Source organism: Zootoca vivipara, chromosome 3 (assembly GCF_963506605.1).
Source record: "Zootoca vivipara chromosome 3, rZooViv1.1, whole genome shotgun sequence".
Lineage (NCBI taxonomy): Eukaryota > Metazoa > Chordata > Lepidosauria > Squamata > Lacertidae > Zootoca > Zootoca vivipara.
This window is the reverse complement of record NC_083278.1, coordinates 115,515,577-115,537,837: the sequence shown is the minus strand read 5'-3', so window position 1 is coordinate 115,537,837 and position 22,261 is coordinate 115,515,577. Positions and strand designations below refer to the sequence as shown.

Here is a 22,261-nt window from a genome sequence, read left to right as displayed (position 1 = left end):
GCCTTGACGGCTCATCGTCCAGGTTCTTACCCCACCAGCAAGCTAGCCTGGCTATTCCAATAATTAGGAGCTTTGATTAAATTCCGACACTTGCTGGATCCAGGGATCGGAGGGGCCTGGCACCCAGCTTAACACCCCAAACTCATGACAATATATATGAAGTGAAATAGACAAATTATGTGACTCCAGCACAGTGGTGTCCAAACTTTTTTCAAAGAGGGCCAGATTTGATGAAGTGAAGGGCTGTGGGGGCCGACCAAAGTACCAACCCAAGTTGTTGAGCTTTTTTAAGGACTGAAGTTATTGAGCTTCTTTTAGGATTGAAGTTGTTTTACGCTAGGAAAATAAACTGCCACAGGGGCCGGATTAAACTGACTGGCGGGCCACATTAGACCCCCCAAGACGGACTTTGGACATGCCTGCTCTAGCACCTACAGTCCCAGGAAGTGTGTGTGTGTGTGTGTGTGTGTGTGTGTGTGTGTGTGTGTGTGTGTGTGTGTGATTTCTGTACTTTGGGGGCTTCCTATCCAAACCCTTCGTCGACCTCAACCATTTTGCTACCGTTGACTATGGATTCGTGGTGGATGTGCTTGAGAAGAAGACTCAAAAAGCATAACAAAACCAGAAAAGTGTGACTACTGGGTTTTTATTTCTTTCTTTCTTCAACCAGAGAGGGGGAAAGTAAGCTTTCCTCCCCAGCCCCCCAGTGCTATCGAGGGAGAGAGAGAGAGACGGATCTTGCAGCTAAGGCTCCTCTCCTTCGGCTGTCTTCTGGGTGCTCAGGCCTTGTAGTGTGGTCTCCAGTGGGGCCACTTCGGGTGGTGGACTGGATAGGCAGGGGCAGGACGTGGTGCTGGCGCTGGCACCACCACTGGCCGTGGATGAGGATACGGGTAGGGATAAGGCCGTGTAGAACAGCAGTAACCGCCATGAAGTGCGCAGGCACAGCTTGGCCGAGCTACCCCATATTTGCACGAGGTCCCACAGGTGCCGTAGCAGCGGTCTCGGCAATGGTGCTTGTAGCCTGCAGAAGAAGGGAAGCATCCTTTACTTACATATTCATCATTATTGCATAAAATTTATACACCACTGTATTGCAGGGGGGAAACCCTCCGAGCGGTTTACAAAAGGAGGAAACAATAAAAACCGTCGCAAAGGAAGATCTCCGGCAATAGGTTAACATACCAAAAGAGGTTAGAATTCATGTTAGTTTTCTGAACACCTGGACTGGCTCATCTAAAAAGGAATGTCTTCAGCAGGCGCTAAAAGGAATACAGTGCAGCAGAGAAGGTGCCCGCTTGATATCAAGAGGCAGGGAGTTCCAAAGTGTAGGCGGCGCCACACCAACTGAGCGATCTCTTACAATTGCGGAATGGGCATTATGTAGCACCTATAGTGCTGCCAGTTCCATGGACACGGAAGGGTTGTTGTGGGGATTAAATGAATTGGAGAAGAGCTATGCATGTGACATTGAACTCCTTGGAGAAAAGGGGGGGATATAAATGCAATAAAATAAATAAGCACATGATCCTCTATTATTATTATTATTATTATTATTATTATTATTATTATTATTATTAATATTTTCTGTTTCACAATTTTGAATACTCACTTAAACATCCTTAATATATCAATGACTTCCCTTCTTCTCTTTCCACACTTCATTTTGCATATCATAAATCCCTGCATATTTTACATAAACTAAACCATTCCGTATTCCATTATTACATCCATCAAAACTTATTTACACTGTTGAATTTATCTGAATGCTGCCAATGTTTTCAAGTGTACACAATTCCCCCCCCCCATATATTCAATAAACATTTTCCAATCTTCTCTAAACTTATGTTCTTCTTGTTCTCCTCTTGTATATGTTAAGCCTGCAAGCTGCGCATATTCCGTCAACTTAAGTTGCCATTCTTCTTTAGTTGGGACCTCGCTCGTTTTCCATTTTGGGGATATTATTATTATTATTATTATTATTATTATTATTATTATTATTATTATTTCTTATTCACCCATTACCATGAGATTCCAGGGCAGGTTACAATAATGAAACAAAAAAATATTAGAAAAAAGCTTAAAACAAATTGCAGTCCCAAGATTTGGGTAGGTCCTAAAATACAGATACCTTGGGTGCCAACGACCAAAACTATACAGTGACAGTGCCATATGCACCTTAGGGGGGTCACAGAGAATGCCTTCTATTGGGCTGCCACCATCTTGGAACAAGAAGGTCTTCATCTGCCAATGGAAGGACAGCAAGGAGGGAGCCAGTCTGCCTTCTCTAGGGAGGGAATTTCAGAGTTTGGGAGCAGCCACCGAGAAGACCCTTTTTTGAATCCCCACCAAGCCTGCCTGTACTTGGTAAACTACACACAGTGGTAGTCTAAAAATTCAACAGGGTTAACAGGATGGGGAAGAGTGGTGAATAATAGAATTGTAGAGTTGGAAGGGGCTACAAGGGTCACCTACTGCAACCCCCTGCAGGAATCTTTTGCCCAACGTGGGGCTCAAACCCACGACCCTGAGATTAAGAGTCGCATGCTCCACCGACTGAGCTATCCCAGCTGGGGAAAGTCCAAACTGACTTTTCAGGGTTTCAGACAAGAGTTTCCCCAGCCTACCTGGAGGCTCCAGGGATGGAGCCAAGGAGACCTCCTGTATGGAAAACTTGTCGTCTACCACTAAGCCGAGCCTTTTCCCATTCCAGAAGAACCAGGTGCACGTGATAATAGATGGAAGGTTCACCATCTAATACAGGCATCCCCCAAACTGCGGCCCTCCAGATGTTTTGGCTTACAACTCCCATGATCCCTAGCTAAGAGGACCAGTGGTCAGGGGTGATGGGAATTGTAGTCCAAAACATCTGGAGAGCCGAAGTTTGGGGATGCCTGATCTAACACAACCCTCTCCCTTAAAGCGGCCAGCCTCCTTCCCCACCATTACCTGCATTGACCACAGTGACGAGCAGGATCACAGCAAAGGCAAGGAAGAGGGTCCTCATGGTGGAAAGCTGGATCGGATCTCGCCTACTGAAGATCTGAAGATCTGATGATGAGTGTGGTCTGGAGCTCCAGTGCTTATATAGGATTTGATGAATCAAGGAGAGGTGATGGATCATGCACAGGTTGTTCCATTGGTACCCTATCATGTCATCTCAACCCCAAAAGGCCCTCCTGGACGTTTCTCCATGTCATTGTATGTTATCTTTTTTTTTTTTTTTTTTTTTTCCATATAATTTTTTATTAATTTTATATACAATAACAAATCACCTAAAAAGGAAGAAAAAGCAATACCATACCCAAAAGGAAAAGTAATCCACAGGTATCCCTTTACAGCTTACATCCCTCAAATAAAGTTATCATCTTATACAAATCGTCAACCTGGGTTTATATCTCACATTGCAATATTTTCTTTCCTGATCCACATTTCCTTCTTCACCCCGTCTTCCCCCATTTGACTTCCCCCTCTCTCTCTTATGGTTTTATTTCCATCCGATTATTTTCGTCCCTATATGCTTTACCAGATACCCTTATCCATTTTATTCTTGGCTGTATATTTACGTCCTGGTTACATACCCTCTTGTTGCATTTTGTAATGGCCATTTACCGATTTTTTTTTTCCTTCCCCATTTTGTTTTCTCCTTGGTCTTACTTTTGCTAAATCTTACAGTAGTCTTTCCTATAAATTATAAATTTTTCCCATTCTTTTTGAAACTTTTGTTGTTTTTGGTCTCTAATTCTCCCCGTTAACCTCGCTAGCTCTGAGTATTCTATCAACTTCTCTCTCCAGTCTTCTATTGTTGGCACCTCCATTGTTCTCCATTTTTGCGCTAGAATAACCCTTGCGGCCGTGGTGGCGTACATGAAAAGTTTGTGATCTCCTTTCTTTATGCTTCTGCTTAAAATTCCTAGTAGCATTTCTTCAGGTCTTTTTGGGAACGTGTATCTTAACAGTCTTTTAAGTTCATTGTATATTTGTTCCCAATAGATTTTTACCTTTTCACAAAGCCACCACATGTGGTAATAGTCTCCTTCTTTGATGTTACACTTCCAACATTTTTTATTACTAGACTTATTAATTTTTGCAAGTTTGACCGGCGTAAGATGCCATCTAAACATCATTTTCATGATGTTTTCTTTTAAAAGAGTGCAAGCTGTAAATTTAATTTGGTACTTCCAAAGGTTTTGCCACTGATCAATACTGATATTATGACCTAGATCTAATGCCCATTTAATCATGCACTCTTTAGTAGCTTCATCTTTCGTATTCCAGTCTAGAAGGAGGTCATACATCTTAGTTAACAATTTTTCTTTACCTTCCAGTATTTCTAGTTGAAATTTAGATTTTTTACTCTCGAAACCGTGGTTCTTATTGTCTTTTTTGAACAAATCATATATCTGGTGATATTGTAGCCAGCCTATACCCTTTTCTTTCAATTGTTCATAAGATAGGATTTTCCATCCCTCTTCAGTTTCTATAAGGAGATCTTCATAACAAAGCCAGTTTGTTTCCATGTTCGTTTTTTTGATTGTTAAAATTTCTGTTGGCGACAGCCACCTTGGGGTTCTCCTTTCTATTAGGCTTTTAATTCTGTTCCAAACTTCATACAGTGGCCTCCTAAACACATGTGATAGGAAGCCTCTGTGCGATTTTACTTTTTCATGCCAAAGGTAGCTGTGCCATGTAAACCTGTTGTTGAAACCTTCAAGGTCCAAGAGATCGGGATCACTTAAAGTTGCCCATTCTTTTAGCCATATCATGCATGAAGCCTCATAGTAAATCTTAAGGTCTGGCAATGAGAACCCCCCCCTCTCTTTTCTATCTGTTAAGATCTTATACTTTATTCGTGGGGGTTTCCCCTGCCATATGTACCTAGAGATTTCCTTCCTCCATTCCTCAAAGATGCTGACACCTTTTACTACCGGAATCATTTGAAATAAAAATAAAAGCCTTGGTAATATATTCATTTTCACTGTGGCGATCCTACCCCACAGTGACAGGTATAGTTTTTTCCATGTTTCTAGGTCTTTTTTGATATCACTCCAAGTTTTTATATAATTGTCGTTAAACAGATTTATATTTCTTTCCGATAACCATATTCCTAGGTATTTTACTTTTTTCACTATTTCAATACCATAATTCCTTTGCAGATCTTCTCTTTCCTTCTTCATCAGATTTTTAACTATCATTTTGGTTTTATTTTTATTTAGTCTAAATCCTGCTACTGCTCCAAATGCGCCCATTTCCTTCATTAATTCTGCTAGACCAACGTCGGGATCTTCCAGGATTATCACCAGGTCGTCGGCGAAGGCCTTCTGCTTGTATTCTCTCTTTCCAATCTTTATCCCACTTATCCCCTTGTTCTCTCTTATTTTATCCAACAATACTTCTAAAACTAAGATGAATAACAAAGGGGATAAGGGGCACCCTTGCCTTGTTCCTTTCCTGATGTTTATCTCCTCTGATAATGTATTATTTATTATCAGTTTGGCCCTCTGCTTGGTGTATATTGCTTCAATGCTTTGTCTAAATTCCCTTCCCATGTCTCTTTTTTCTAATATCTTTTTCATAAACTCCCAGGATATATTGTCAAACGCCTTTTCGGCGTCGACAAATATCAAAGCTGCCTTTTTATCAATTCTTAACTCCAGGTATTCAATAATATCTACCACTGTTCTCACGTTGTTTTTCATTTGGCGGCCTGGTAAAAATCCTGTCTGGTCTTTGTGTATAAGTTCGGATAGCACTTTTTTAAGTCTAGTTCCCAGGATATCGGCGAATAGTTTGTAATCTGAATTCAGAAGAGAAATCGGCCTATAATTTCTGACATCCATCAATTCTGAATTTTCTTTCGGAATTAGGGTAATATAGGCCTCTTCCCAGGAATTTGGAATCTTTCCTTTTAACATAATTTCATTCATTAATTTAGTCAAGATAGGCGTCACCTCATCTTTCAGTTCTTTGTAATACTTGGCCGTCAGCCCATCTGGGCCTGGCGCCTTTCCTATTTTCATTTTTTTTATTCCCTCCTGTACTTCTTCTTCTGTTATATAGGCATTTAATAAGTTAGTTTGCTCTTCTGTTATTCTCCTTAATCTGCAAATTTCTAAATAGCTGTCTATTTCTTCTCCTTTTTCCTTCCCCTTCTGGTATAATTCCTTATAAAATTTTTGGAATGCATTCCTTATACTTTTAGGGTTTCCTGTCACCTTACCATCTTTTTGTATTTGACTAATATAATTTTGTCTTTGTCTTTTTTTCAGTTGCCAGGCTAGAAGTTTGCCACACTTATTTGCGTGTTCAAAATTCTTTTGTTTAATCCATTTTAATTTCCATTCCACTTCTTGACTAAGCAGAGTGGAAAATTGGGCCCGCAACATCTTTATTTTTTGTTTTATATCTTTATTCCCTGGGTTCAAACTCAGTTGTCTTTCATTTTCTAGCAAGTCTTTTGTTATTTGATCTTTCTTCTTTTCTCTTTCCCTTTTTTTTATACTATTTTGTTTTATTAGGAAACCCCTCATAAAAGCTTTCCCTGCATCCCAGACCCAGTTAAGTTCTGATCCCTCTTTTAGATTAAATTTAAGGTATTCCTTGAATGCTTCCCGGGCTTTATCAACAATTCTTTGGTCCTGAAACAGGCCTTCATTCATTTTCCACCGAAAGGGGGAAGGTTGCTCATCTGACATTTCTAGATATACTGGATTATGATCTGAAAGTGTCCTGGGTGGAATATCTATTTTCAAAATTTTAGTGCTTAGTTCTCTCGATAGCCAAATGTAGTCTATTCTTCCCGCACTTTGATTGGGTTCGGAAAAGAACGTATATTGATTAGATGTGGGATTTTTATGTCTCCAGCCATCGATCAGGTCCAGCCTTTCCACCATTTTAAGAAAAGAACTTGGTAATTTACCATCCTTACTCACTTTTTTCCTTTTCGTTCTATCTAGTAGTGGGTCCACCACCCCATTGAAATCTCCCATTAGGAGCATTTTTTCCTCTATATACTCTAGTAACCTTTTCTCTAATTTTTTATAAAATATTGCTTTCCTCTGATTTGGAGCATATATTCCCACTACCAGAATCTTTTCCCCCTGTACCATGATTCGGGCTGCTATTACTCTCCCCTCTTCATCCTTAAAAGCCAATTCCGGTTTAAATTTCTCTTTGATATATAATACCACACCTCTCTTTTTCTTTTCGCTTAAAGATGTAAATTCCCTTCCTAATTTTTTATTCACCAGGACCCTTTCGTGTTTTTTTGAAATGTGTGTCTCCTGTAAGCATATTAGATCTAATTTTTCTTTTGTCAGGACATATTCGAATTTGTTTCTTTTACTTTTATTATTTAGTCCATTCACGTTCCAAGATTTAATTTTCAATACCATGGTTTATTCCTTTAAATAGATTTTTATTAAGTTTATGAAAATACCGGTTTTGGTCCTATGACTGTTCCTCTTTATCAATATCTACGTCTGAATTTCTTTCTTCTTCATCAATGCTTTTCTCTTCTCTTTCCCCTAACATGTCTTCTTCATTATCGTTTTCCTCCCCTCCTATTGCCCCTTCTTCACTACTTTTCTCCATTCCTAAGGCCTGTCCGTACTTTCTTCTGAACTTTCCTATATCGTTCTGGTTTTTGACCGTAGTTCTTATGCCTTTATAATAGAAGGTGAGTCCAACCGGGTTTTCCCATCTAAAACCAATATCATTTCTCCTTAATACTTCAATGAACTCTCGGAATTTTTCTCTTTTGCGTAACAGTCTAGTAGGCACTTCTTTAAATATGGTTATTTCCCTCCCATCGATTGCCAGTTTACTTATAAAGCTTTGTCTAAGGATTTCATTCCTTAGAAACATCGAATTAAATATTACCAAGCAGTCCCCCGGGAGTTTTCTCGCCTTTGCCTTCACTGACTTGACTTTGATTCTAAATGCATTTAGAATTGCCCCTTCTATCTCCTCTTTGGTGCGTCCCAACCAGTTCGCTATTCCATTTGAAAGTTTTTCCTTTATATTCTCATCTTGCTCCTCAGGAAGGCCTCTAAATTTCAAATTTTGCTGCCTCTGTCTAAGTTCCATAAGAGCCATATTATCTAACATTTCTTCTTTTTCCTTCTTTAGTTTAGCTATCTCCTCCCTTAAACCCTCAGTTTCTTTCTTTATCTCTTTCACCTCTTTCTGCACTCTTTTAGTGTTTTCCTCCAAGCCTTTAGTTTTCCCCGCTACCTCTTTAATTTCTTGAGTCAATTCTCCCACCACCTTCTCAAATTTTAGATCTATTGAAGCCTGTATATCACCCAATTTTTTTTCAATATTCTGTTCACTTTGCTTAATTTCTTTTTTGATTTCATTTAAGAGTCCCTCCCAGTCTTTACCTTCTTTACCTTCCTCCTGCCTGGAGGGGCGTCTATCAGATGGCGTTGCCATTGATTTTGCTCCTCTTTTCTCCCCCATTTTACCAACAATCCACCCCTCCCCTAACACTCCACTAGTTTTAACCTTTCCTTTCCGCCGAGGTCCCTTATTTGTTTAAATTTCCCCCCCGTGGGGGGGGATAGAGAAGATACAGAAAAAAAGACACAACCCCCCCAAAAAAGGAGAAAAGAAACTCCCTACCCTCCCTACCCTCCCACCTTCCCCAAAGTCTCAGTGGGACGTTGTTACTGTTTTATTTACAGAGTTGGTATCTTTCTTCTTCTTTCTTCTTCTCCTTCTTCTTCCGTTGTAACAATAGAGGTTCACTGCTGGTAGGTTCTTTACAGTCTATTAAAGTTCAATAATCGTGGTAAAGCTCAGTAGTTCCGTATTAGTTCTGTCCTTCTGGGATAATATTGACTCAGAAGCACTTATCTCAGAGGTTCACACCCCAATTAAGGGTAGAGAGTCCACTTAGCCTCCAATAATCCTGGGGTAGGGTAATCCTCATGTAACACAAAAGATAGCAGATTTATATCTCACAGTACTTAGAGAGAGAACAGCTTTATGTCGCTGGGTATCTCCTTCAATAGTACACTAGAGAAAAGAGAGGGTACGGCACGAAGTCACTGCACTAGAGACTCACACATCCGAGAAATTAGCGTGCTGTGGTTCCACCGTGCCCCAACAAAAAAGGTATCAGATATATTCCATTATAAGATAGGCCATATATAATTTCCTTCCCCATATATCTCAAGTCAATCTAGCTAATAAGCTAGTTTGCGCAAACGGGGAGAGTTCTCCTAAAATAAGCTCTTCTCCGTCTAGGCGAATCCAAGAACGCAAACCAAAGAGTAGTTTTACCTTTCCTCTCCCTTCTCAGGAGGGGGGGGGAGGCGGGTCTTTAGATCTCTATCACAAAAGCGAAGCGCCGTCCATTTAACCCCCTCAACCGATAGAATGTTTCTTCTTGCTGTGGTTAGATATAGTCGGCGTTTTCCTGCAACCTTGTAGCGGGCGCCATATTTAACTCCAAGCTGAGAGAGAGGTTCCGATAAGTCTTCCTAAGCCTTCTAGCGCTCAGCAAACATCCCGGCTTGTAAATCTGCTTACCGAGATATCTGCCAAGACTGCTTTTATAAGTCTTGGAGATAAGCTGCTTGCCACGGGAGCCTGAGGCTGCGTGGGGCGTGGTAGGCGATGTACTCCCTCGCACCCGCCACTCAATCCCCCCCCGAGGCCACTAATTCGGGCCCCGAAAGGGAGGAGAGCGGCTTTGGGCGCCGCTGAGTACCTGCGACTTCAAGGTAAGTCCCCCTTGAATCTCGGGTCCGTTAGCCTTACAGAAACCCGGTAAATTCCACGCCTCAACCGGAGCGACCACAGAGCGGTCGCTGCGCGCTCCCTTCTGTGTCCGCAGCTCACCGGAAGTCATGTCATTGTATGTTATCAGTTTGTACAGTGAGCATGGTCCACTGCTGCTCACCACCATCTGCGTGGGACGTGTTTCATCCCTGGTCCAGGAAGTCTCCACCCTGATCCGGCTGTCTGGCTTCAAACACGTCAAGTGTGCAAGAGCTTAAGAGGCATGGGTGCGTGGAAACAATCTCACACATCTCAGAGGAGAATTGCAAGAGGGAACAAGCTAAGATCTTCCAGGAAGATTACAAACACCTGAACAAAACGTTCAGATAAGGCCGATGAGGGCGCTGACTGAGACAGTCATGGGTATTTTGCCTACCACAGGTCATGAAAAGTGGATGTGATGACGTCATGGCAACACACAGCCAATCCCCAGGATTGTTGCAGGAGACAAGCATTACCTTTCCCATCTTACTTGTGGGGTCTTCCCAGCAGCAACTGGGGGGCTACTGTAGGAACAAGGTGGTGGACTAAATGGATCACAACTCTGGTCTTGCAGAACTCTGGTGCTCTGATGCAGAGAGTTGTCTAGAGACCCCTATATTCCCCTATATTCCAGCGTGGTTTAACAATCAATCCCTCTTCACATGTAAGTCTGGGAATTGCAGCTGGGGAGGGGGTAGGGGGTCTGCTAACGAACTACAGCTCCCAGAATTATTTGGGGGAAAGCCGTGACTGTGGTATCACAGTGTCGTGTGGTCTGAGGGTAGCTTTTGTTCCTTTGTTTTAGCTTCACATCTAAAGGATCAGAGGAGACGGGCCACATTTTCCTCTGGACAACATTCCAGGGGCCACTATAGCTTATGCACCACAGCACTACAATTCCCAGCAGCCTTAACAAACGACAGTCCCGAAGATTCTTTGGGGGAAGCTATGGGTTTCAAACACATGGTAGATGCAACCATTTCAGAACGTCTGCTCAGCTGACCTTTTTTCTTTTTGTTCTTATTTTTATTATGTATGTTGTGAACTGCCCTGAGATCTACAGATGAAGGGCAGTATACATTTTTTAAAAAATAAATAATGATAATACATATAAAAAGCAAAAAGCAAGCACTTCCACTGTGAAACTCACTTCCACAGGAGGCAGTGACAGCCACCAACTTGGATGGCTTAAAAAGAAGATCAGGCAAATTCTTGGAGGAGGAGGAAAATAATAATAATATATTAATAATATATTATTAATAATATGTTGTTGTTGTTGTTGTTGTTTAGTCATTTAGTCGTGTCCGACTCTTCGTGACCCCATGGACCATAGCATGCCAGGCACTCCTGTCTTCCACTGCCTCCCGCAGTTTGGTCAACTTATGTTTGTAGCTTCGAGAACACTGTCCAACCATCTCGTCCTCTGTCGTCCCCTTCTCCTAGTGCCCTCCATCTCCCCCAACATCAGGGTCTTTTCCAGGTAGTCTTCTCTTCTCATGAGGCAGCCAAAGTATTGGAGCCTCAGCTTCAGGATCTGTCCTTCCAGTGAGCACTCAGGGCTGATTTCCTTCAGAATGGATAGGTTTGATCTTGCAGTCCATGGGACTCTCAAGAGTCTCCTCCAGCACCATAATTCAAAAGCATCAATTCTTCGACGATCAGCCTTCTTTATGGTTCAGCTCTCACTTCCAGCTCTTCCATACATCACTACTGGGAAAATATTATTATTATTATTATTATTATTATTATTATTATTATTATTATTACCCCGCCCATCTGGCTGAGTTTCTCCAGCCACTCTGGGCGGCTCCCAATCGAGTGTTAAAAACAATACAGCATCAAATATTAAAAACTTCCCTAAACAGGGCTGCCTTCAGATGTCTTTTAAAAATAGGATAGCTGCTTATTTCCTTGACATCTGATGGGAGGGCATTCCACAGGGCGGGTGCTCCAGCCATGTTGGCCAGAGGCTTAGGGAGCTGGGTATGTTTAGCCTGGAGAAGAGAAGGTTAAGGGGTGATATGATAGCCATGTTCAAATATATGAAAGGATGTCACATGGAGGAGGGAGAAAGGTTGTTTTCTGCTGCTCCAGAGAAGCGGACACGGAGCAATGGATTCAAACTACAATAAAGAAGATTCCACCTAAACATTAGGAAGAACTTCCTGACAGGAAGAGCTGTTCGGCAGTGGAATTTGCTACCAAGGAGTGTGGTGGAGTCTCCTTCTTTGGAGGTCTTTAAGCAGAGGCTTGACAACCATATGTCAGGAATGCTTTGATGGTGTTTCCTGCTCGGCAGGGGGTTGGACTGGATGGCCCTTGTGGTCTCTTCCAACTCTATGATTCTATGATTCTAATAATGCTTCTGAACACCGGTTGCTGGAAACCACAGGAGGGGAAATTGCTGCAGGTTTCCCAGAGGTATCTGGTTGGCCACTGTGAGAACAGGATGCTGGACTAGTTTGGCCACTGGCCTCATCCAGCAGGATCTTCTAATGTTGTAGTAGGTGCAGGTGTGGGTATGCGTCTTGACTCGTATAGCTTGATGTTGCTCCGTGGCAAGGCCAGCTTCAAGAATGGCCTCCAAGTCTCGCGAGCCCTTGCCAAGGGTTTAAGCGCCACGTGCACAATAGCAGGATCCTGGCTTCAGAGAATGCAGACAGAACGGAGCCAGAGACTCTTGGCAAGCAAAACCCAGTATCACTGCACCCCAGCAACTAGGACACACACACAATGAGAAAGACGTCACAGTCATGTTGACCTTGATAGAGCACAAAAGACTTTTCACATCCTAGGTTCTACCACAGCATTTCACAGCTTGGAGTCCTTCTGGTGTTCCATTGAAGAACTCTCATCAGCCAAAGCCATCTGTTGACCATAGGCTGGGGGTGATGCGGAGTCATAGTCCGGCAACATCTGGAAGGCAATAGGTCGAGAAAGGACTGGTTTGTGGTCTGTATGTCAGCCCTCTGGGGCCTTGATGGCAGTGCTGGATTTATGTATAAGCTAAACAAGCTATAGCTTAGAATCATAGAATCATAGAGTTGGAAGAGACCACAAGGGCCATCCAGTCCAACCCCCTGCCAAGCAGGAAACAACATCAAAGCATTCCTGACATATGGCTGTCAAGCCTCCACTTAAAGACCTCCAAAGAAGGAGACTCCACCATACTCCTTGGTAGCAAATTCCACTGCCGAACAGCTCTTACTGTCAGGAAGTTCTTCCTAATGTTTAGGTGGAATCTTCTTTCTTGAAGTTTGAATCCATTGCTCCGTGTCCGCTTCTCTGGAACAGCAGAAAACAATCTTTCTCCCTCCTCCATATGACATCCTTTCATATATTTGAACATGGCTATCATATCACCCCTTAACCTTCTCTTCTCCAGGCTAAACATACCCAGCTCCCTAAGCCGTTCCTCATAAGGCATCATTTCCAGGCCTTTGACCATTTTGGTTGCCCTCCTCTGGACACGTTCCAGCTTGTCAGTATCCTTATTGAACTGCGGTGCCCAGAACTCGACACAGTACTCCAGGTGAGGTCTGACCAGAGCGGAATACAGTGGTACTATTACTTCCCTTGATCTAGATGCTATACTCCTGTTGAGGCAGCCCAGAATTGCATTGGCTTTTTTAGCTGCTGCATCACACTGTTCACTCTTGGGCCTCCCCAAAAAATTTAAAGGGAAAAAAAACTGGATGTACATTTCCAAAATATAAGATAAAAACAAACAAATTGAAACCTACATACAGCAGCAGTATTTTCTGTTGTGTAGGCTCCTATAAAAATAATTTAGCCTGGAGAAGAGAAGGTTAAGGGGTGATATGATAGACATGTTCAAATATATAAAAGGATGTCATATAGAGGAGGGAGAAAGGTTGTTTTCTGCTGCTCCAGAGGGACTTCTTGGTGGTGGCACCCTCCCTGTGGAACGCCCTCCCAGTTGTCAAGGAAATAAACAGGTATCTGACTTTTAGAAGACATCTGAAGGCAGCCGTGTTTAGGGAACTTTTTAATGTTTGAAGTTTTATTGTGTTTTAATATCCAGTTGTAAGCCACCCAGAGTGGCTGGGGAGGCCCGGCCAGATGGGCGGGGCATAATAAGTTGTTGTTGTTGTTGTTGTTGTTGTTGTTGTTGTTGTTGAATAGAATGCCCTGGATGGGAGCATGGCTGTCTCGAAACAGGAAGGGAAGAACTCAGTACTACAAACACTTTCTTGACACTTTCTTAACACTTCATTATGGTGCAATTTCATTATGGGAAATTGCATGAAAAACTGGTAAGGGAAAACAAGGGTTAGCAATAAAACAAACGCCAGAGGGCCAATGAAATGGAGCGGTTCTTGTAGAATGTGTGAGATTCCAGAATATGAGGGCATGGAGCATTCCAGGGGATCCAGGGTATTAATTGTATGAATTTCATATAATTATGTCCACAGAGGCAGCTACTATCTTAGTCTTTTCTGATTTGCAGACATATACATAGATGACTGAGAGACAGAACATAGGGTGCTGCTTTACATTGAGTCAGTTCATTGATCCATCTAGCTCAGTATTGCTTACACTGACTTGCAGCAACATTTGTCCCTGCTCCTGCCCACCTAGCAGTTCGAAAGCACATCAAAGTGCAAGTAGATAAATAGGTACCACTCTGGTTGGAAGGTAAACGGCGTTTCCATGCGCTGCTCTGGTTCACCAGAAGCGGCTTAGTCATGCTGGCCACATGACCTGGAAGCTGTACGCCAGCTCCCTCGGCCAGTAAAGCAAGATGAGCGCCGCAACCCCAGAATCGTCAGGTGTCCCTTTACCTTTACCACTGAACCACAGGGTGGCGGATATTGGGGGCTGGCTCGCCTGTTTGGTGGGGAGGAGAGGCTATCCAATCTGATTTAGGTTGGCTCAGTAGCAAGATGAGTCATTCCCAATAAGGGAGCAGGGGGACATAGCTCAGCCAATTTGCCAAGCAGTCTGAACTCAGCAATTCCAGTCCCCAGCATTCTTGACGAAGGCCCATATTGGTTGGGGATGATGGTGGCTGGGACCCCAACAAATCTTGAAGAGCAGCAGTGCAACTCTTATTCTAAAGCAGTGAGTTCCCAAACTTTTTCAGAACACCGGCCCACTGGTTCCATAAGCTCATCCCCATTACTTCCTACCCTATATTCAGAACAGCGGCTTGCACAGCCATTAAGGAAGGTAATGACAGTAGAATTCAAAAACAGTAACACCTCCATATTTATTCTGAATTCAATTGAAACTATTTAGTTTTATTATTTCAACAAATTGATTTAGTGAGAGCAGGATAGTCATTTGCAGCTCTACCTACACCAGCTGTCCCTAGTGCCAGATGTATGTATAAGCTAAACAAGCTAGAGCTTAGGGATCCACTCTCTTGGGGGGCCACAAAAAATTTAAAGGGGAAAAAACTGGATGTACATTTCCAAAATATCAGATAAAAAACAAAAATAAAAATAAAACCTGCATACAGTTAGAGCTTAATAATTACTTTACTATTAATATACTTCTTCTTCTTCTTAATCTTTAGATGCCTATCACACAGTATACATTCAACACAAAAAAACATCGCCGATTTGTTGTTGACAAAGGACAGCTGGTTATATAAAGGGCCCCATTACCTTCAGTAGCTTAGAGCCTCATCAAACCTAAATCCAGCCCTGGCTGTTCCTTTGCCTATTAGTGCCCCCTGAATAGTCCCAATGTCCCCCTCAAGGGGCAGTGCCACCCCCTTTGGGGACCACTGCTCTAAATAATCTGTTGCCTTATTCCTCCCTTTTCATTTCCACCAGATCCTTCAGAGCCACTGCTCCCCTACTACCCAAATGCCTTGTTCCATTCGGCTCTCTAACCTTGAGACACCATGAAAACCCAAATGGATGCTGATTTTTGACTGGCTTGGCTATGAATTTAGCAACAAGCCATACATTTCAATTGGAGTAGATCATAAAGTGAAAGAGTTCCTGCTTTGGAGTCCAACAAGTTGGGGTCAGCTGAGCATGGCCATCACAAAAAGCAGAAAGTGAGTGAACGCAATGAACAATGGCCATTGAAAATACGGCAACAGTGTGCATTGTTCTGGGCAAGAGGGGACAAGAAAAACATGCACCAAAAGGGCAGAAGCTATGTAAGCCTCATGAATATCCACAGGGCATCTCTTTCAGGCATTCCCTCTATAAAACAACAGAGTCCTTGACTGGAAGCACCATCGAGGCGCTTATCCACTGTCCTTCTGTGTTCATCCAGAGAACCCAACCAGAACTCCACCATGAGAGCTTTCTACCTCGCCTTGACCTTTGTGTTGTTGGCTGCCACTGTCATGAGTGTTCAAGGTATGAACTGAACTTCTACAGGGTGGGAAGAAGGGGCTGTCCTTCATAAAGCATACTGAAGAGGCTTCTGCCTTGACCTTAATTCAAGGGAGAGGTATGGGTTTCATTGGAAAGGCAGTGATGGCCACCAGTCTAGATGGCCTTCAAAGAGGATTATATAAATTCATGGAGGAGGGGGCTGTCAATGGCTACTGGCCATGTTAGCCATGCTCCCACAGGCATCTGGTCAGCCACTGACAGAAGAGGATCCTGGACAAGTTGGGCCATTGGCCTGATCCAGAATCTTCTTGTTATGTCCTTATGGTGAAGACAGACCTCAAGGGAGTGGTGTGGGTCACATGGGAAAGCACAGAGCAGGTTGTCTTGGGTCTAAACTCGATCCTCATTTCGGCTTCAAAGAGCGTTTTGGTCTGGGAGGCATTTCTAAGGAGAAACCACAGCTTAGCGGTAGAACAACAAAGAGAACAGGAGGTCACCTCCCCTCAAAAAGGATGTTGTGTTCCAGACAAAAGTTCAGGAAAGGACAAACAAAATGACCAAGGGGTGGAAGCAACTCCCCCAGGAGGGAAGGGTACAACATTTGGGAATTTTTCAGCTAGAGAAAAGGCTGCTAAGAGGAGGCATTATAGGGGTGCCTAAAATCACATGTGGAGAAAGGAGAAAAGGCTGTATTCAGTCAGAGGTTTCTGTCCACAACCCCATGCAGACATTTCTCCATCCTTTGGCCTGAGGCAAGCAAGAGGCAACATTGCATCTCAAGAGCACATTCCAGCCAGGGAAAATCACTGTGTGTGGAGCAGGGCACTGGGAGGTGTAGCCTAGGAAGGGTGTGTGGCTTGGGCCAGGCAGAGAGATCTGAAGGGCTGCATTGAGCACCCAAGGCTAAGGTTCCCCAACCCCAACCTCTAACATAAATGTTTGGTGTGAAGCTCCTTCCAGATAGAGACCATAGCTCAGTGGTGGAGCATGTGATTTGTCTTGCATGCAACAGGGCATTCCCTCTCTGCAGATCATTGGTGGGAGCTCCACCCATGGGGAGGTGCTCTTGCTTTGCCTCAATATTTATTATTTGTCCATTTATTGCCTTTCTATGCCACCTTTTCCCCCAAGGTGCTCCAGATGGCGTACATGGTTCTCCCCCTCCTCATTTAAGCACCACAACACCTAATGAGTTTCACGGCTGAGCAGGGTTTCACGGTTCCTAGTCTGACACTCTAACCACTATACTGCACTGGCTAACTCTTCTTCCTGCAGATTCCTGTCACAAGAGACCCCCCTGCAGCCGCTATGGAGGCACCTGTAGGAAGGATTGCTTGACCAGTGGCAACTACCGGTACGTCCCCACCTGCGACTGCATTCATGGCACCATCTGCTGTTTGCCTCACAAGAAAGGCTGAGCAGGAGGCAGGCCGCCTCACGAGGAGGAGCTGGAGACCCTGTCTTCACCACTCAGCTGTGTAGAGGGGCCCATCATGGATGCTTCTCCTCAATAAATTGACATGAATGTCCTTGGCATGCCCTGTGTGCTTCTTTCCGGGGCCGGCGGAGATGGAGAATTGTAGGGTGGTGAGGGTAATATAGTCATTTCAGAATCCTGGGGTTTCCAGAGTCCTTTACAGTTCCTTCTGCAATTACCCTCATGGGGTAGGACTGTCCACACTGGGGCTAAGGCGAAACCTGTGATAATTTCTGCCCATGTTTTCACCTGCAAAAGGAAAAGAAAAAAAGGGTGCCCCCGTTTCCCACCTTGAGGGTGAAATCAACAATGTTCAAGAGCATCTATGCCCTTCTGCATAACACCTGTTCAGGTAGCACACACACACACCCCAAGTTTCTCTCCCTGACTTCTCTTTAGGAAGCTCCCATGCAGAGAGAGGGCGGGATGATGCAGGAAACATTGCCATTCCTTCGCCGACAGCACAACATCAGTATTCCCAGGAAGAACAGTCTTTAAAATAATAATAATAATAATAATAATAATAATAATAATAATAATGCTGGAAGAGTAGCAATTGGGAATGGAAACAATAATGAACGAGTTATTCTTATATGAGGAGGTTATTCTGATACATATTTGTGTTCTGCACCAGTACCCCATTTCCATTGTTGCTCTGAATCTTTTTCCTTGTGAACCTTCGATGCTAACCTACAGAGCACTTAAAGCTTGCACCTAATTTCTGTTAGTTTAGCCATCCCCCAAAGGTTTCTGAGAAAGCCTGATGTCCCTTAATAGAGCTGAAGCTCTCGTGCTTCTCTGGGGAGACCGGGGAGGGGGGGGCTGGCCTTGAGTCTATGGGAGGCATAGGCAACCTTGGCTCTCCAGATGTTTTGGAACTACAAATCCCATGATCCCTAGCTAACAGGGCCAGTGGTCAGGGATCATGGGAGTTGCAGTTCCAAAACATCTGGAGAGACAATCTACCCCTGGTCTATGGGGTAGATTAGGACAGAGACTTAAGATCTCCAGGGGAGATACTGGCATCCAAGACGAGTCCTGCTAGATCAGACAATGGTTCGCTCATATGACATCACATGGACTCAGCCCCAGGCCTCTTCAATCTTTGCTGCAAGTTGGCACCTCTGGGTTCACATAGAATTGCCAGAGTAGTGGATCCAATAATAATAATAATAATAATAATAATAATAATAATAATAATAATAATAATTTATTATTTATACCCCGCCCATCTGGCCGGGTTCCCCCAGCCACTCTGGGCGGCTTCCAAAAAAAACAGAAATTCTAAAATACAGAAATCCATCAAACATTAAAAGCTTCCCTAAACAGGGCTGCCTTGAGATGCCTTCTAAAGGTCTGGTAATTGTTCTCTTTGACCTCTAGTGGGAGGGCATTCCACAGGGTGGGTGCCACTACCGAGAAGGCCCTCTGCCTGGTTCCCTGTAACTTGGCTTCTCGTAATGAGGGAACCGCCAGAAGGCCCTCGGAGCTGGACCTCAGTATACAGGCAGAACGATGGGGGTGGAGACGCTCCTTCAGGTATACTGGACCGAGGCCATTTAGGGCTTTAAAGGTCAACACCAACACTTGGAATTGTGCTCGGAAACGTACTGGGAGCCAATGTAGGTCTTTTAGGACCGGTGTTATGTGATCTCGGCGGCCGCTCCCAGTCACCACTCTAGCTGCCGCATTCTGGATTAGTTGTAGTTTCCGGGTCACCTTCAAAGGTAGCCCCACGTAGAGCGCATTGCAGTAGTCCAAGCGAGAGATAACTAGAGCATGCACCACTCTGGCGAGACAGTCCGCGGGCAGGGAGGGTCTCATCCTGCGTACCAGATGGAGCTGATAAACAGCTGCCCTGGACACGGATTCTTCAATCAGCCCCACAAGCAGGACATCCTCGTCCTCAGCAGCTGGGATTCAGTGGAATAGTGCACCTCCGAGGCGGGCTTCTTGTGGCCACATCATGTGGCTAACCTGTCCCAATCTAGAAGCCTATCTAAATGTTTGAGTGACCTTGGGGAGAAACTACAGGGGATGTGAAACACACCATCAAGAGGAATAGGTAAAGGTAAAGGTACCCCTGACCTATTGGCTAGTGCTTGTGACGCCACCAATAACATACAGCTCTCTTCATTTTGCTCAGTCTGAGCAATCCCCTTTCCCTTGTCAATCCTTGGGATGTGAATGGGAGCAAAGAATCACAGGTATACTCAGTGCAATGCTACTCACACTCGACTCAGAATGGGGAGAAACCTGGTCTTGTTTCCTATCTATTGAGAAGCGGGCTAATTCTGACTTCACAAACAAAAACAAACCTATCCTTCGGAATTCACATGTCTCTTAATTTCTCCAAATGATGTGCCCAAAAATGCTTATATTAGAGGAAAGTGTGCCTAAAAGTGCTTAAATTAATTTATTTTTAAGCATACAAAATTCGTTATACTAAGGAAAACTACTTGCAAAAAAAGGTGTAAAGGTAAAGGGACCCCTGACCATTAGGTCCAGTCGCGCACAACTCTGGGGTTGCGGTGCTCATCTCGCTCTATAGGCTGAGGGAGCCGGCTTTTGTCCGCAGACAGCTTCCGGGTCATGTGGCCAGCATGACTAAGCCACTTCTGGAGAACCAGAGCAGCGCACGGAAACACCGTTTACCTTCCCACCGGAGCGGTACCTATTTATCTACTTTGATGTGCTTTCGAACTACTAGGTGGGCAGGAGCTGGGACCGAACAACAGGAGCTCACCCCATCACAGGGATTCAAACTGCCAACATTCTGAATGGCAAGCCCTAGGCTCTGTGGTTTAACCCACCACACCAACCACATCCCCTAACAAGAGGAATATTAAACAAATTAATAAGATGCATTAATAAGAAGAAGACAGCAGCGTTCACTGGGACTTAATCTTTCACCCCCTCCACAATCCCAATGAAGTTACCCCAATCCCGCTGAGAACCAGTGTGGTGTAGTGGTTAGGGTATTGCACCAGGACCCACGAGACCAGGGTTCAAATCCCCACTCAGCCTTCAAAAGGTGACCTTGGGCCAGTCACTGCCTCTCACTTGTTGTGATGATTAAATTGGGGGCGGGGGGAGGGGGAGAATGTAATCTACCTTGAGCTCCTTAAAGCTAAAGGTAAAGGACCCCTGACAGTTAAAGGTAAAGGACCCCTAAAGGTAAAGGACCCCTGACAGTTAAGTCCAGCCACGAACGACTCTGGGGTTGCAGCACTCTTTCCGCCGGAGGGGTACCTATTTATCTACTTGCACTTTGATGTGCTTTTGAACTGCAGCTGCCTGGTTAAGAGCCCAACGTTAATTTAAAGTACTGCAGTTATAATGTATTAGCAACAGGGCATTGTTTCAGGACCCTGGACAGCTGCAAGCAAAGCAGACGAGTGGGGTGCTGTCTTCCCAAAATAAGGACCAACAAATTTTATGATGCTGTTAGCGTTAGCGGACTACAGCCTACTTTGTGCATCAGATGGAGTGGAGTGTAGCCAGTGAATGTTTAAATAATAAGATTATTATTATTTATGGAGTCAAGGGACTCTGCATTGCTTCCCTGTAAAGTCGTCCCCTAGGAGAAGGGGACGACAGAGGACGAGATGGTTGGACAGTGTTCTCGAAGCCACCAACATGAGTCTGACCAAACTGTGGGAGGCAGTGGAAGACAGGAGTGCCTGGCGCGCTCTGGTCCATGGGTTTACGAAGAATTGGACATGACTAAACGACTAAACAACAAAAGTTAGAATGCTGAGGGTGATGATCTTGCCTCACCTGCTTACCATGAACAACACCTGCCATTTCATTGCCCATTCAACCCACTCTGGGGAGATCCTTTCCGAGCTCTTCACGGTCCATCTAGATTTTCAGCATCCTGTGTTTGGTCACCTTTCCTACTGACTCCTAACTCCACCAATGAATATTAAATTCTTACTCTGCTGAAAATTTTACCATCCTGCTAGGTAAATTGTTTGCTTATCATACTTTTCCATATATTCTATAAATTGTATCCAGTCCTCTTTATATCTTCCGTCATTTTGGTTTCTTATTCTAGTGGTCATCCCTGCTAACTCTGCATATTCTAACAGTTTAATATGCCAGTCTTCTTTCATTGGCACTTTATCTGTTTTAAGTTTTCTCTTAACGTATAGCATGCTGTAAAACTTATATTTACTTTCCACAGTTGTTCCCATAGTATAAAATCACTATTGTTTCCTGTGCCCCTAGCCCAACTTATCATTGTAGATTTTACCGTTTCCTTCATTCTCTCCCACTCAAGTAATAAATTATACATTTTTGATAATATTTTGACCTTGGATCTTAATATCTCCTCTTCAAACTGTGAGCTCTTTTCAGCAAAACTGTATTTTTCTCTAACTTAAATATTGCCCTTAAATGGTTGTAACTTAACCAATCTGCATTTGGTCTTTTATCTCTTCATACTTTTTCGGTTTGTATTCCTCCCCAGCAAGGTTTAGAAGATCGCTATATGTACTCCATTTTGTCTCTGTGTTAACATTTTTCCTTGCCAGGGCTTCTATTGGTGGTCACCACATTGGTGTTTTTCTTTCTAATAGATTTTTATATTTTTCCCAAACCCTGTGGAGGTTTTTCCTGATTATATAGTTTAAGAAACTCTTATATATCCTTGCCTTTCCATACCAGAGGCACGCATACCATCCAA

At 43.7% G+C, this 22,261-nt stretch overlaps 1 protein-coding gene and 1 long non-coding RNA gene across 2 annotated transcripts; one reads left to right on the top strand and one right to left on the bottom strand.

Moving 5' to 3' along the window:
* Window positions 1–630: 630 nt before the first annotated feature.
* LOC132591929 (tissue- and phase-specific nuclear protein) lies at window positions 631–3,068 on the bottom strand. The gene is made up of 2 exons (XM_060273157.1): window positions 2,950–3,068; window positions 631–1,024 (listed from the first exon to the last, which is right to left on the bottom strand). The coding sequence occupies exons 1-2, from the start codon at window positions 3,005–3,007 to the stop codon at window positions 780–782; spliced, it is 303 nt and encodes a 100-aa protein (XP_060129140.1). The 5' UTR covers window positions 3,008–3,068; the 3' UTR covers window positions 631–779.
* A 12,390-nt stretch (window positions 3,069–15,458) lies between these two features.
* LOC132591847 (uncharacterized) lies at window positions 15,459–17,623 on the top strand. The gene is made up of 2 exons (XR_009557264.1): window positions 15,459–16,115; window positions 17,370–17,623. It is a non-coding gene; the product is annotated as an uncharacterized LOC132591847 (long non-coding RNA).
* Window positions 17,624–22,261: the final 4,638 nt, after the last annotated feature.